The sequence below is a fragment of the Archocentrus centrarchus genome, chromosome 3 (genome assembly GCF_007364275.1).
Source record: "Archocentrus centrarchus isolate MPI-CPG fArcCen1 chromosome 3, fArcCen1, whole genome shotgun sequence".
NCBI lineage: Eukaryota > Metazoa > Chordata > Actinopteri > Cichliformes > Cichlidae > Archocentrus > Archocentrus centrarchus.
The window spans coordinates 8,393,747-8,410,596 of record NC_044348.1 but is presented as its reverse complement, the minus strand read 5'-3'; the positions used below and the strand labels follow the sequence as shown (position 1 = coordinate 8,410,596).

General features: G+C 40.4%; 1 protein-coding gene across 2 annotated transcripts in view; it reads right to left on the bottom strand.

Moving 5' to 3' along the window:
• Positions 1 to 4,717, bottom strand: part of pde8a (phosphodiesterase 8A) — a 52,908-nt gene extending 48,191 nt beyond the window's left edge. Inside the window, exons 1-2 of one of the 2 annotated variants that reach the window (XM_030721151.1) lie at positions 4,024 to 4,106; positions 3,593 to 3,653 (exon numbers count right to left, since the gene is read on the bottom strand). Coding sequence is in view for 1 of the 2 variants with exons in the window: in XM_030721144.1 (XP_030577004.1) it covers positions 4,024 to 4,176 (153 nt within the window). In the remaining variant the exon portion in view is untranslated. Of the gene's footprint in view, positions 1 to 3,592; positions 3,654 to 4,023 lie in introns of both variants that reach the window. The other variant, XM_030721144.1, reaches the window with a different exon arrangement.
• Between the last annotated feature and the right edge of the window lie 12,133 nt (positions 4,718 to 16,850).

The following is a 16,850-nucleotide window of genomic DNA, read 5'->3' as shown; positions in this document are numbered from 1 at the left end:
GCCCTGAACTCTTGGACATCTAATCCTTTGCAAACATGGTTGATAAGCTCTAGAGCTCCCTGTAGATCGACCAGAAGACTGTGGTTGTGCCATGTGCCCCATCTTGCCTCCTCTGAGCTCCTTCTGCTCATGTGCCAGTGGAGATAAATGACATAGCAAAAAAAAAAAAAACCCTTACTGCCCTTGCAGGCACTCCACACAGGAAGGGAAACACAGGCACGCTGCAGCTGACATTTTGTTTCAATAAAAGATAACATAACAAATTTAACATCTGAAATCTCACTTTTCATGTCACTGCAGTAAAAGTTAAAAACAATTACCGCAGAAAAAGAGCAGCTAGTTTGACTTGTGGGGAACTATGTGAGCCAAGAGCTCGCACTCATATCTGTCAGTTAAATATGAAAGTACAGTCAGACGCTGCTTAGCTTATCTCGACACAAGGACTGGAAACAGGGAGAAACTGCTCATCTGACTCTGGCCAGATGTAACCAAACCCATTTTCCAGCACCTCTCTGTCTAACTGATTACGGAGTTTGTTTTGTTTTTGTTTGTTTAAATAATCCTTTATAGCACAAGAACTTTGCCCCAGTGGGATTCAAACGGCCAGCTGTGGCAGCAGGCCAGGATGGGGGGAGTGTCATGCTCTGGGCTATAAAAGACCACTGTACATATACGCATGACATCTTTGATAGACACGGTTAAAAACAATCCATCATTTGATCCATACAGCAGCTGTAAAGACAAAGAAAACAGCGTGACTACTGAAGGCAACTGGACGTAAGCCCCTCTGTGGCTGCACAGAGGGAGACCAGCACCTATTGTGCATTCAATCGTGTGCGATTGTGGCAATCAAGGCAGTTAGAAGGATAGAAATGTATTAACTTTGAGAATATGAAGAATCACCTAAGAACTAAAAGGTATATAGAGCAATAACAACCAAAAAAAAAAAAGAAAGAAAGAAGAAAGGGAAGAGCAAAGAAAGTTTGATAGCCAAATGAAAGACACAGAGAAGGAGCCAATATCAGTCTCAGTGATCTCACTCAGCAGAAAAAGCACAGTGATTAATTCATCACCATGCAAAGCCTTTGCCCTCCTCTGGAATAAATTATCCAATGACTCTCAACTTAGACTAAACACACACAACTGGCCATAGAGAGCGCACATGGAAACAGTGAGAGAGAATACTGACAAATGCAGAGTGTGCGCTCAGGTCAGCGGTGTGTCACTTCTCACTACAGATGCGTCGCACGAGGCTTTTAGATCAGAGACTTTTAGTTAGGCAGCAGTTAAGCGTTTCTCGGCCGACAGAAAAGCAAACCCTACGTGCCTCATCAGTCGCAGGGATGGGGGGGGGGGGTTGAACGGTGAAGTCTGAGGTATGGCCTGAGTGATACCACTCATGCTAACGCACGCAGAGGCTGGAATCAAGCAGTAAGCAAGATGGCATTACTCTACATGCTTGTAAGCTTAGCACCTTATACTGCCCTTTTCCATTTATACTAAGAGGTAACAGTAAAGCTGATTCTACATTTTCTGTTGGGGGGGGGGGCTACTTGATTTCCTTGAGTGGGGGCAATCAGACTGGAAAAGTCAAGGCCAGATAAATGGTGTTGTGTTTGGCTGAGATCTTTCTCTGTTTGGGTCAACACATGCGTGCACATGCCACACACACACACACACACACACACACAAAGCCCACTATCACAGGACCTTGTACTTGAGCCTTATCATCACTAGAGCAGCCCAGATGGTAACGTACCCTTGACAACAACTCACATCATACTCCCAAACTTCTATTGAGTCTTTCTCACACTGTGGATGCTTGCACATGTTCTGTCCCTGCCTCACTTGCTCACAAGCATTAAAAAAAAAAAAAAAGAAGGAAGCAGAGGTACAGCAAAGTTTAAACATTTGCCTAATATATTTTTGTAATGAGTGAAACGTGTGCACTGCTATACTTACTGCCTAATGTATGTTTATTTGGAAGAAGATTATTCATCTCCAGGGGATGAATATGTGTGTGTTCTATTCAGAATGAATGAAGCCAAGGACCCCAAACATACATGCAGATCTGCAATTTCACATACAAATGTTTTATTACTCACTGGGTCTACAGTCCTAAATATTTTCTGAATATTATGCAAGAAATGAGTGCTTTTCAATGATAGCGCCTGGAAAAAGTCTGTCTTAAATCTAAGTGGTGCAGGAGCAATTCCACAACAATCAATGTCTGTTATTGATCACTTTTTGGGAGATTTAAAAAAAAAAAAAAAAAAAAAAAAAAAAGCTACAACAAGCAGCAGTGGTGTGGATTCCTGAGGTTTGAATGCAGCACGGTGAGCTAATGCGCACGTGGTTCTTAATGAGAACAACTATAAAATACTTTTCTGTGCATTACAGTAAAAATTAATCTGCCCACTCACTCAGAAAAACCACAGTGGATGTCAGCGATGACACCTTACAAAGCAGGAATGAACCATTTTCCAGCTGAAGAAGATTTGTATACCATTACTCTAACTCAATCAGGGAACTAATTCAATCAGAGGCACAGTGGGCGTCTTGACATGGGGGCATCTGTCACACAGACTTCTCACTGCATCCTCGGGTGACATTTGGCCACAAAATTCAGCTTGACAGAGGCCCTCAAATAGCCTGGGGCCTGTTGGACAAACGCATACTCTCTCATAAACACACAGATACACTCCCTGCACTACCAAATTCACAACATCCCACCTTTTTTTTTTTTTTTTTTAATACTAACACTTTGTGTTTGCAGACGCCTGCAGATCTACACCCAAACAATACAGTACAACTCAGCTCTGAGTGCACCATAAATGTGCCACCACTGGACTCCTCAGTTAGAGACACAATGACAGTAAAACTCACACACACACACACACACACACACACACACACACACACACACACACACACACACACACACACACACACAGGGATCTTCACTTCTCAGTTTGCTGCAAAGAGTTACACCTTTATGACCTAAAAACGCACATCTTAATCTGAATAATACAAATTGTTATGTGCCTGTGTAATCTCTTACGCAATAAAAAGGCCAAAAACAATCATCTTGATTAGAAACACCTATTCACTCCCTGAGTGTAAGCAGGCGGGGCCTATTTTGTTATATTTAGTGTAATTATTATTGGTCCAATACACAAATGGGACTAACTTTTTTGCCAGTGACGAAACACTTTGATGACTGACGTTCTGCTACAATCCTACAACATCCTTTTCATTACAGACGTCTGCTTTCAGTTCACAGATCGCCTCCTCACGTACCGATAACTGTCTGTGTAGGTTTTTGTGTGTGAAGTTTAGACAACAATAAGAGTTTGCAAGAGAGGACATCCTACTGAAAAGCAAAACTGGTAGAAAGGTGAAACAGAGGCCAGAGCTGTGTCACCTGAGAAAAAAAAAAAGCTGGTTTGACAACAGTTGTTGTTGCTTCATGCTTAGATTTTTAGCTCTATGAAGTCTAGCACTCCAGAAAGTACATATTCAGGGACTAGAAAAGTGCAAAAAAACAAAACAAAATGTTTGCTTCATCCTAAAGCTACAAAGAGAACAATACCTCAGGGTAGTGCGAAGAGCCTGTGACCCCACGACCTTCCACTGAGCGTGGCCTGTTTCCTCTGAATACAAAAAAGGCAGCAAAACTGTAATGTCCAGCACGGAAATTTAGAGTTTGAAGGGATCTGCAACGAGCAATGTCTTTCCAACAGGCCATAAACTGTAGCGACTGCATTTGTTGTTTTGAAGAGTCAAATTTCTAATGGCTTTAGAGTTATCCCCCTCTCCTGTTTCTTAGGATTGCTGCGGATTCCTTCTTTAATATTTCTGTGAAATAACTTGGTTTTTTTAATAAACTGTAATTTATAGTATTGAGGCTTTTTGCTGAACAACTTTACACACACACACACACACATATATACACAAGCAACTCATACACATACATTGTGGATCTGTGTCTGTGTAAATGTAAATGAACGTAGTTTCCCTCACCTTGCAGCTAGGGGGTTTTAGGGGTAGTCCAGAGGCAGGATTTCCTTGATGCTGAGTGGTATTAGTCTGCTGGGGTGAGTGGGAATCCTCGGACTCTTTTCCACTGTGGTAGACCACCCTATCAGAGATATGAATACTTGAAGCACAGCCCATGCTTCAACCCACTTCAGCCTTTTTTTTTTCTCCTCTTTTTGCACAAGTGCTTTACTTTGAGGCTACAAGAGTGTCATTTGTCCTCTCTTTATGTAATCTTAAGGTCCACTCTTCCTCCTAAGGTTCTTTTTTTTAAATATAGACTATATATAAATATATATATATATGTAAATATCATCTAGGCCACAGCAAAGCCGGTTCTGCAATTGCTCTAACAGAAGGCATGAATAATATATTTTTCTAACCCCCACCCCGACCAGGAAGCTGATTTCCTCCCTCTGTTTTTAACTTGAAGTTAATTGGAGATCTTTAACCAAAGCAGCTGTCTAGTCCTCTTGGATTCCGTTATTCTTCAGCTGCTCAGATCCCCATGGACGATTTTTTTTCCTCTTATCCCTCACTCCGGCTCCTCTTCTCGCCTTCCTCGTACCACATCACCATTTTCTCATTTTCCCCCCAACTTCAGTGTTATCAAGTAGGCCTAAAACACACCATGCAGTCCCCCCCCCCAACCCGCCAGTTTTCATGCAATAGTTTTATCCATTTTTTGTGGCCAAGGTTTCATGTGTAGTCATCCTCCACCACCTCGGAGCCATCAAAAATGATGCTTTTGACCCCCCCCACCCCCCCTCTCTCCAACAATCTGGGTGCCCAGTTCAGCTCAAGACACGGGCCCATAAACCGGTTCTCACGACACTTTGCTCCAGTCCTGAGCGGTTCATCATCAACAGGCTGAAATATTCCCACTGCAGAGCGTTATTCTGGCCAGTCGCTCCGGTGTCAAACAAGCTCCGTAAAACATCCTGCCATATAGCCCGACACAACACTCCATTTATCAGCCCAATTTCACCAATTTAGGACGCGGAGAAATCTTGGTGGATGGCTCGCAATCTCCATTCAAGGCATCCGCTGCCCGGCTGAGGATGATCCGCCTGATATAAGAGGTCCAAGCCCGGGTGCAGTAAGAGTGTTTAGCAGGCTCCGCGATTTTCTGCCATTCTAGAGGAGGAGGGAGAAAAAAAAAAAAGGATGTAAAGGCTGTCAGAGAGTAATGTTGTGAGGTACCACCTCTGGAGAATGCAATCGCTCTGAGAGAGACACACACACAGGGAGAGAAAAAAAAATCTTTCCCCAAAAAAAAAAAAAAAAAAAAAAAAAAAAACCGGACCGCTCCGTGTCCACAAGTTTCAGATCCGAAATCGGGCTCGGCAGGATTATTTAAGGTTGTCGAGAGCGGAAGTAAGGCAGCATCGAGCTACATAATGCTGATTTAATGTTTGTCTTTTCTCTGCCTTTTCTGGCGTTTGCCCTTCCAATTCTTCAGCGCTGCTTGACAGCGGCACATCCAATAAAAGCACCCGCAAGGATTGACCTACAGCCTTTACTGACGTTAATGCAAATGAGCTGCGCGCAGCCAATCAGAGCCGCGCTCGGCGCCGCTGGGCGGTCCTCTACTGTCCGTGGGAACTTTGAAAGCAGGAAAAGAGCCCTGGCCAGCCAACGCTGAGCTGGCTGCAGGTAGCCTTACTTTATTATTTTTTTTAAAAGCAGATAGTACATGCAGACTGCAGGTAATGTGATCTGTCACCATGCTGTCTAATGCAAAAACAAATTTGCACATTTTAATACACAGTAAAACTTTTAGTGGAGCACATGAAAACACGTAATAAATTTATTTTCTATATAAATCAGTTTGAAACTCCATGCAAAACATACTAAAGCATGTCTAAATTAATTCACAGGCTGTGTAATGAGACGTTATTAAAGTGAAAATGTTGCTGATAATGAAATAGATCATGTTAGTATTTTCTAAACGTTTGATTAGTTTGACACATATCTTATATAAGGCAATCTGTTACAACTTCACAGAGTTCATTGTGTTGCTTCTTTTATCCAAAAATCCAAATGTCAGACTTTTTTTTTCTTATGATCTTAATTCTCACATTTTGAAAGCACATATTTTGCAGTTTTTACAAAGATTTTTTTTTTTTTTAAATGAAACTGTTCATGTTCAGTTATCCACTCGCCTCTTTGCAGGCTTTGCAAGCTTCACTGCCTCAGCATTTAAAAGGTTCAAGTACTAAAAGGAAAAAATGAAGACCATTATATCCCTGCAAATACTTTTTTTTTATTAGTAAGATTGTGTGGCACAGCCAGACTTTGGTAATTATTGGTGAGTTATTGTCTGGTCTATTGGTGGGTATAGCTATTGTATATTTGGATATGATATAATGCAATTAAGTAAAAAAAAAAAAAAAAAAACATGTCTCTATACATGCTGGGTGCTCCTCACCAGGGAGATCAGCAGCTAGGGGTTCTTGGAGCATCCACACAGCCTTACTGTTAATTTACACTAGAATATAGTGCAGACATATTACCTGCTCCATATCTGATACTTTTTTGGAGAGTTTGGCAGTATCATCTCATCAAGATATGTCAAGAAAATTATAAACACATCTTCCAGTCTATATTTTTCTCTGTATGTTTCAAAGCACTAACAGTTTGACGACTCTATTTAGCAAAAATACAGCTAACTTTTTATTTTTGTTCTGATTTGTTTGATCCTACCACAAGTTTAAAATGATTTTATCGCAGTTTAAAATTTTTGTTGCGTTCTCTTTTATTTTGAAATTCACTCACCTCTCATCCATGTTTTACTTCCTGCCTTTGTGGGTTTCCCCTTCAGTTTTCTTTGTCACACGTGTCTTCTATCTAATCAGCCCTTTCTGTATTTAAACGCTCCTGCTTCTTGCCCTTTGAACCGTCTGATCGTCTTTGTGCTTCTTGTGATGACTTTAAGCATTTTTCAGTCTGTGGCATGTTTAGCTTTCAAAACTTTTGATGTACTTTGGTTTCCTTCCCTGAACTTCAGGTTCTGAGAAGTGGCCCCACTGCTAGCACAACCCTGGATTTGGGGGCCAATATCAGAGTATAACTATGTCCAACAATACTCTTAGATGGGTATATGGATAGATATGGAAAATGTTTAATAAATGTGAGCCACTTTTAGAAAACACTTTTCAAGTGACTGGATGAATTATCTGTCTCTTGCTGTCTATCTCAAAGCCAGCTGATACAGCAAACTCTTGCTGAAGTCAGCAGAGAACCAAAAACATCTTTTCCCTCAAGAAAGTGCCCGTATAGGTTCTATGAATGAAGAAATGCTCCCCATTTCTAGTACAACTACTATAGCAGTGTTTAGGGAAACTCTCTGTCAACTGCATGAAAAGGATAACTAAAAGAAAAAGAAGGTGGAGGAGGAAGAAGAGCTGTCATTTAAAACATTTTTATATTTAGTTTAGTCACATTTAATCACAGCAGCATAGTTCTCACCCCAAATCACTGTTTTCTTATGTGCAGTGTATATAAACTGCAGCTGGAGTCACATGCTTTACCTGAAAATGATCATGACTATATTGATTTGTGGGCTTAAACAGAAAATAAAAAGATCACTTCAGCAATTTAGCATTTTTGTAAAGTTGGTGGACTTGCAATACACAGAGAAAGAAAGATCAAACTCAGAGGAAGTAATTTCCTGGACCAATAGCATCTTTTCATTAGACCCCATTTCGCTATAGGCACCCAACATTTAAACTGAGTGCTTTGAGCGCACGCACTGCAAACGTCATCAAAAACTAAGATAAACTTGGCTTCAGTCTTGTTTTCTTAGCCTCAGCAAAGGCCCTGACAAGTACTCACAATACTACTCCATATGACACGTAAATTGCCTTCTCTGTGTAAAATTGGCAGACTTCCCCTTTAACAATCGTTCAGTGTCTGTTGCCTTTGATGACGATGAGCTTCAACAGGCTAAAAGCTGCGCAGAGCTGCAGAGTTGGCAGTTAATTCCCAGTAAAGTGTAACACACTGTCACAGTTTCAATATTAATATCATTAATTGTTTTTTTGGAGCTTTGTGCAACATATTCTAAGGGTTTGCTCAATTTCCTTAAGGCATGCCCCCCCCCCCGAAACAAAATCCAGCCTCAGATGGTTTACAGCCTCAATAGAATAAGAAAAAAAATGCAGTGTGAAGAATGTAAGTGTTACATAAATCTACGATAGAGATCTGACAGATGAGAGCACATAAATGAATCTGCAGACAGATCAAGCTCAGCTCTTTATAAGCTGTCAGTAACACTGGCTGCATTAATCATGAAGGGATGACATGTTTGCTTTACCTTATTTACACTTCTCTCATCTGTGTGTGTTTGGCTCGCACTTATCACCGCTGTACTTTGTGCTGCTACATTCTTCAGCTGGGCCACTGCAGGACAGTAAAGTTGCAATTTGTTTACATTTGCTTCACGGTTAAACAGTGTGTTTGGACTACGCCAGGGCTCTTCAGCTCCAGGTCTCGAGAGCCCCTGTCCTGCAGGTTTTAGATGTGTCACTGATCCAACACACCTGAATCAAATGGCTGAATTACCTCCTCAGTATGCAGTCAAGTTCTCCAGAGTCCTGCTAATGACTTCTATATTTGACTCAGGTGTGTTGGATCAGGGACACATCTAAAACCTGCAGGACAGGGGCTCTCGAGGCCTGGAGTTGAAGAGCCCTGTAATAAAGGTCTGCTGTGTCAGTCATGAGGTTTTCAGTGATTGTGCGGTGCTTGTGTTGCTTAAGGAACAAAATTCCTTTTTGGGTTTTATGTTTATCAGGTTAGTTTCGCTTAGACAGCATGTGATTCCATTCAGTGAGGTAACACACTCCCTGGCCACTTTATTAGGCACACCCTGCCTGCTGGTCCATATTAACATGATAGCATCACACAGTTGCTGCAAATTTGTTGGCTGCACATCCATGATGCAAATCTCCTGTGCCACCACATCCCAAAGGTGCTCTATTGAATTGAGATCTTTGGAGGCCATTTGAGTGCAGTGAACTCACCGTCATGTTTAAGAAACCACTTGGAGATAATTCCAGCTTTATGATCTGGCGCATTATCCTGCTGGACACAGCTGGCAGAAGGTGTGTACACCTGTGGTCATAAAGGGATGGACACAGTCAGCAACAATACTCAGGCAGCTGTGGCATTTAAATAATCCTCAGTTGGTAATAAGTGGACCTAAAGTGTGCCAAGAAAATGTCCCCTACTCCATTACACCAGCAGCAGCCTGAACTGCTGATACCAGGCAGGATGGATCCATGCTTTCATTCTGACCCTACCATCTGAATGTCTCAGCAGAAATTGAAGCTCATCACACCAGGCAACATTGTTCTGCCTTTTGTTGTCCAATTTTGGTGAGCCAGGTTTAAATTGTGGCCTCGGTTTCCTTTAGCTGACAGGAGCGGCAACAAGTATGGGCCTCTGCTGCCGTAGCCCATCTCTGACCTTCAGGATCAACAAGGCATTTTTCTTGAGAGAACTGCCGCTCACTGGATATTTTCTCTTTTTTGGACCATTCTTTCTAAACCCTAGAGACGATTGTGTGGGAAAATCCCAGCAGATGAGCACTTATTGAAATATTCTGACCATCCCGTTTGGCACCAACAACCGTGCCTCATTCAGTCACTTAAATCTTGACCATGTCTACATGCCTAAAAGCACCGAGTTGCTGACACATGATTGGTTGATTAGATACATTAACAAGCAGTTGAACAGGTGTACCTAATGAAGGGACCAGTCAGTCTAGATGCAACACTGAGGAAACCCCAGTTACCCGAAACCTATTTATATTCAGTAGCTTTTTGAAAATTATGTTTCCATGTTAAATTTCAAGGACTGAGACTCTGGTGCATTAGATAAATGAAAACAACAACATAGAATTAACAATCATATAAATCAATCACCAGTTTCTGAATAATAGAAAACCTAACAAATAGTTATGAAATGTTATTTCGTAATTCATTTAATTAGTTTTCATAAATTCATTGCATAATTGCATTCCATGAGTGATTTATATCACAGTGATGACATTAAAAGTGACACAATGCCTTATGTTAGAGGCTGCTCCTGCAAGCTGCAAAACAAAACACACTAAAAAGGTGGGAACACAGTCTAGCTTTTATGCTTACCATTCATACCACATAAATTTAAAGTTGATCTGGAATATTGATAAATAAAAATGAAAAGCTACTGTACAGTCATTAGTCAGTAATTTGATTAGTATGACATAAAATTCATCAGTTCATATGGTAAGTGTGGCCCTGCAGAGGTTACATTTGAGAGGTTTTTATGTGTGTAAAAGAAGGTAAAACAGATCAGAGATCTGTAAAAATGGCTCCACTTGCACCATGTTGGTTTATTGTAACTGATTTAATACTCATCATTACTTAAAGTATCTGAAATCTGCTGACGGACAGTGCAATGCAGTCTGATGATTTTCTTTACACCATTCTTCCACAAGGAGGCGCCAAAAATGAATAATTTTCCAGGATGATGTTTACATTTTCTTGACAAACTACTTTATTTTTCAGGACTTCAAATAGGAATAGTAAGTCAGATTCTCTCCAGACCAGTCTTTATGTAACGCTGGGAGTGTAGCCCAAACATATTTCAGTTGGTCAACTTTTTACCACAAATGAAACATTTTTAGGAATCTTTTGGTTGTCTAGAGATTTAAAAAGTGTGCTCTGTTGCTCTCTACTGGCAGCTGCCACAAAATAAGCATCTAAAAGAAAGTCAGTAAACTGTAAACAGTTTTATGCAATAACATATTTTAAAAATTGATTATAGTGCTTATTACACAATTATGAAAGTGTTTTATATTACATTTACACAGTTTTACAAATGTAGGTCTGCTTTTTATCAAATTTTGACCTGTACAAGTTTCCAAACATGGATATTACATCAGGCAGTAGGGTTATAAAGGCAGTGTAAGAACTTTCAGCTGCATCATGTCGCCAGTGTTTGTGTAACAGTAGAGATTCTGAGATGGTATCTCACAGGATGTTCAGACGCTCAGAAAACTGAAGGTGTGTCTGCTGTATCGTTTATTGTCTGCACAAATTGTCCTCACAGAATCTTTGCTCATCATCCAGTGAAGGAACTATAATTTCACTGACACCTTAAAGAACACCTTCAAAGAAAAATCTTTTTTGCTCTGGGTCACAGACACTTTGCTGAATGAATGCTGACCATGTTATAAATTCTCCAGCATTTCAAACTCTAATTAACATCATATAATTAAAAAAAAAAAAAAAAAAAAAAAAAAGACAAAGAGCAAACAGCTGGCATCCTAACCCAAAACATCACCTAAATGCTTAACGATTTATGTGACAGAAACTTGATATTTGTCCCCCAAATGGACACAGTCTGACTAAACGGATATTTGTTACACACAAAATCTGCTTTTTTTTCATTAAAAAAACAAAAATGCCTCATTGAATAATATGCTTATATACTTACAGCAAGTCAGCTACTAGTGATAGCTCTTTAAGACAATGTTTTGACTTCTTTTCATGTGCAACCTTGAGCCTATATTTAGACTGTGCAACCAAGGGCTGCTCCTAAAGTGCTTTAGCTTCTCACGACCACATTTATCATACACATATGTAGTTGGAAATAATTGTCTCTGTTAAAATGTTCATTTGCATATCTGTCATGTAGGCATCAACGTAGAAAAAGCGAAGTGTCAGCATGACTGCAGTCGCATTATTTTGAAAGTTGCTGCATACAGCAACAGCTGGTTGGCTCGGGGCATCAAATGATGATAAGAATTTAAACTCAGAAGTTTGCGTTAAGCGCAAAAAGTGAAACAGGACCGTATGCAACCTTCTTAAGTAAATGAGTTAAAGCTTTGAGTTTTTGCAGAGCTCAAAACATACTGAAAAATGGCTGTCATGGCTGCCCCAGAAGGGGATTTCCTTGCTGTTGTTTTTTTTTCCTCTTGTCTTAATCTGTTAATGTCAGATGAAGACCCTGATTAAATTCTTTGCTCTCACAATAAGGCTGTTCAATATTCCACTACTACGTGTTGCTGGAGTTTTGACCTTTTTAGACTTTCTCCCTTCTGCAGGCACTTCAGGAGCACGTAAACTTATCTTTACAGTTTTTTCCCTTCGCGTGCATTGCTTCCTGAAAGCACCCTTAATCAGTTAAAAAGGAAAATGTGCTCTTGTGTGCCTACAACCATTGTGTTAGTGTGTAAGTCATTCACATTACTCAGCTCGACCTCTGAGTAATGCTTATAATGCTTTCATCCATTATAAGGAGTTATACATAATATTTATGCTGTAAAAAAAACTGTACGTCAACCTGTTAAACCTGCTATCAGCAGACACAAGAAACTCAACCCCCCACTAAAGTGAAATTTTTGTATTAAACATGTGACACCAGCTTATCAGCCTCCCTGTATCCTTTTCAGAGTCAGTGGGGTGGGGGCCTATCCCAGCCACCACTGGGCAGAGGTGGGAAGTAACGAAGTACAAATACTTCGTTACTGTACTTAAGTAGATTTTTCAGGTATCTGTACATTACTTAAGTATTTATTTTTCTGACTACTTTTTACTTTTACTCCCTACATTTTTACACAAGTATCTGTACTTTCTACTTCTTACATTTTCAAACAGACTCGTTACTTTTTAACACGTCAGGGAGAAGTTTGCATTTCCGGTCAGTGCGCCGTCAAACATCAAACGATCTGAGCTTAAACGGAGGAATAATAAGACATATAAGACAATCGTACTGGCGTATCCTCCATCATCTGGGCTTATCTCGTACAAAGGGATTAAATACGCAAACCCATATAATTAATGTCTCATTTATAGCGCTATAATCGGGCCGGACCGAGTCCGTAAGTTGCGCTGCGGCACATAAACAGCTTAGCTAGCGCTACAGAAGAGGAGCGAGCAAGAAGGGAGTAACGTGTGGCAGGTAAATGCAACGTTTTTAAATGCTCAACAAATATCAGCAAACACACAAAGTGTGTGCAGTTTGTTACACAGCTAGCTAAAAGAAGAGCTGCTGTATTTCAGGGAGAGAAAAGACAGAGAAGTTCACTCAGAGATGGAGAAAGAGGACAGGAGAGGAAGAAGAGAGGTTAGAATTAAAGGTAAGGACTGGAAAATAAACTGAAGTATGCTGACTTTGTGTAATTCAAAGATTCTATGAAAATGCTGCAGTTTAGTGTGTAATAAATAGGTTAGCTTGTTGTACTGTATTTACAGTAAAGCTCTGTGTTGGACTGGAGCACAGTGTTTGTGTTCATGGTCAGAGTTACAGGTTGCATCAGTGCAGCAGAGATGAGTTTGAATCAAAGCTGCTGATGCTGAGATTCATTCACTGAATCCAACATTTCTACAGCCTGTATGCTGTCAGTGTAGGGGATGGAGATCAGCTCAGAGAGCTGTGAAATACTGGGTTACATCTTTGTGAATTCAGTTCATCCACACAGAGCAGTAAACCTCAGAGCAGCAGCAGCAGGTCAGCTGATCACAGTCTGCACACCAAGGTCATTTACTGCAGCTACAATAGAAAGCTGTGATTCTTCTCCCCATGCAGAGCCACTACAGCTGATCTTAGGGTTCCTCCACCTTCTGAATCCCACTGTAACCCCTGAGTATCCTCATGTCTGTGTTTAGGTGGAGGCACAGTCACCCTCTACTATGGAGGACACAGAGAATAGAGCTGTGTTTAAATTCCCTTTAACAGTTTGTGTCCTACATAACAGATTCAAGCTAAGTGCATTCATTAGGATTAAAATTTAGATTGGAATAATGTTTGCATTCTCATGTAATATTATTTTATATTATTACAATAATATATAATGAGGTTCAGTTAGTTTTACACAAAAATAGCTGGTAGAAACGTCCTTCAAAGAACTACTTTTACTTTCTTACTTTGAGTACATTTCAGAGCCTGTACTTTTTTACTTTTACTTAAGTAGAGAAGTTGAACCAGTACTTTGACTTTTACTAAAGTATTTTTTAACATAAGTACTTGTACTTCTACTTAAGTACAGAATGTCAGTACTTTTGCCACCTCTGCCACTGGGTAAGAGGTAGGGTACACCCTGGACAGGTCACCAGCCCGTTTGCAGGGCCAGACAACCATTCACATCTACAGGCAATTTAGAATCATCAGTTAACATAACCCCCACTAACTGCATGTCTTTGGACTGTGGGAGGAAGCTGGAGTACCTGAAGAAAACCCACACAAACACGAGGAGTACAATCAAACTCCACACAAAAAGACCCTGGCCAGATTCAAACCCAGGACCTTCTTGCTGTGAAGTGACAGTGCTAACCACCGTACCACCGTCATATCATATATTTCTGATATTTTGTTTTCCTCCATTATGGACAAAAACAACTATTTCCCGCCTATGCCCCTGAGATGTCTTACACTTTTGCTTGTGTACTTTGTGTATTTGCTGAGTTAAAATGAGCGGGTGACTGCTGTGGGCCTAAACTCTTGCTTGGTTAAGAGAAAATGAGGAGCTGAGTGCTGTGTTCCTGCAGACAGTGAAGCCCGATCATTACCAGATCCCAATCAATTCTCCTGTTTGTAGACAGTTGCAGTGGCAGCTGCACCGTTGCTCAATTAGGCAGCTGTACAAACAAGCAGTCCATCTGCACAGGTTTACATAGGAACAGAAAAAAATGTACAGCTGAGCAGCTGCAAAGAGAAGTGACTTGGCTTCAAGCAAACGTCTGCTGATATATATTCACCTTCAGATCAGACTGTGATCCTGAATGTGTGTGTCTTGTCACAGGCCATAGGTCCAGCCTGAAAGTTTGATCCCAAACCACACTGAGACAAAGATGAAGCAGTTAAGAATCCAAAATCATTGACTAAAGTCAAAGAGCTGGACATGGTCAGGATATGTCTGTGGATGGTAAACAAACAGCTTTTTGCTTTGTCTTTGAAAATATACGCAGTCATTGTTTCTAAAAATGTTAACTAGATGGACAAAATTGATCATTTAGTCTTCTAACAGCACAATTACATCAGCTGTCAAAGATCAAAGCTGCTCACTCAAAGGTCTTTAACGGTGTTGAGGGTCACCGTCTGGCTACACTTCATGCAACCCTAAATGACTTCAGTTTGAGGTGATCCTGTCATCATGCACAACAGGAAAGAGTGCCGCCGCAGATGAGCCACGGAACAGACTGTACATGCAGTGCTGAGACAGACTAAACCATTTTAAAGTTCAAGAGGAAAGGATGTATTTAGAGTTAATGTGAGGGAGATTTAAATCACGAGATGTCTTCTGAGCTGATCCGAAATAAAGATGACAACCTGGAAATGTGATCCCACTGGCACAGCCTATTAGAGCCAAGAACCTGATGTTCTTTCTCGTGTTTGCTCTCGGTACGTCATCTTCTCAGTGTAAAAGTAATCTTTTAAATGTCTTGCATGCCGAGAAAAACAATTTAATTTGCTGAAATTGCCTATTACATATTTAATTCATGACTTGTTCTCCATTCCATACACTGGTATTCACTGCTGTGATCGCAGACTTATTACACAGTGACACTATTGCTCAGTTCCACGAGAGGAGCATGGAGAGGTGAATGCATTTTACAACACTGGCCTTTTATCTGAACCAGAGTGAGGAAAAAAGGAGTGACTTAATTATAAAGTTTATGCAATATTAAAAGAGAAAATTAATTGAAGACTGTGCCAATGTCCACAAGCTACAATATTAATTTAACAGACTCCCACATATTCCAAGATTCTGTCTTTTAAATTAAACAGAGGTAATAAATAACTAAAGCAGCTATTATCATGTTTTACCTTTACGGCAGTGTGCACGGTTTCTGTTGGTAGTAGTCAGGTTTATATAATAATATATGAAGCAATGTTCCACTCACCGACAAAGTGGCCTGGTTAATGTTTACAGACATAAAGGCGTTACAGTAAATGTGGTGCCACATGCATTGGAAACTGTGGTGCCATTTATCAAACAGGTGAATAGATCCCAGGTTCACAGGTTTGTGTTACCCGCAGTGGCCCTCTTTACTCGAGCTAATGTGTGATATCAGCAGTGGAGTGCAACAAAGTGTGTGCACTCCAGCGTGGCATGTAACTACTGTAAAGTTAAGAGTTTGTTTTAAAAGTTTTCAATTTTATGTTCCTTAATACTCCACTATGTTTGAGAAGTTAACAGGTCTAAGTTGCAACCCAAAACACATGAGCAGCCTTTAAAGGTTTTTTTAAGCCACTTATGTAACGTAGTTTACGACCTTGATGGCATTGGAGTGCCACTAAAACATTAATATGTGATAAACAGAGCATTTTAAAAGGTGCATGTAGTGGAATGAGCATGCTTTGCTGAGAATACTCAGATAAGCTCACTTATATAAAGAGGCTTTTTTTGTAGAACTTTTACTTGTAATGAGGTATTGTTAACATGTGTTAATATAAGTGAAAAGAAAAAAATAGTCAGTGAGCTTTGACTTAAAGTAAGAGATTTACAGTGTGGGCTCTCAACACCGGTGTGGTCGACTGATGATTAAGATATGCAATGCTGCAATTTCTCCAGTTTTTTCACCCAATAAGGGCCAATTTACAATCCCAGATATGCTAATTATATATTGTATAATCAAAACAGAGGTTGCATGTTTTTTCTTGTACTCTGCTTTCCTCCCACATTCTAAAAACATGCTTGGATGATTCTAAACTGACTGCAGGCATGAATGTGTGTGAGAGGTTGTCTAGTTGTCTGCGTTACTCCTGCGTTACAGACTGGCAGCCTGTCCCAGGGTGCACCCTGCCTCTCCCCCCGT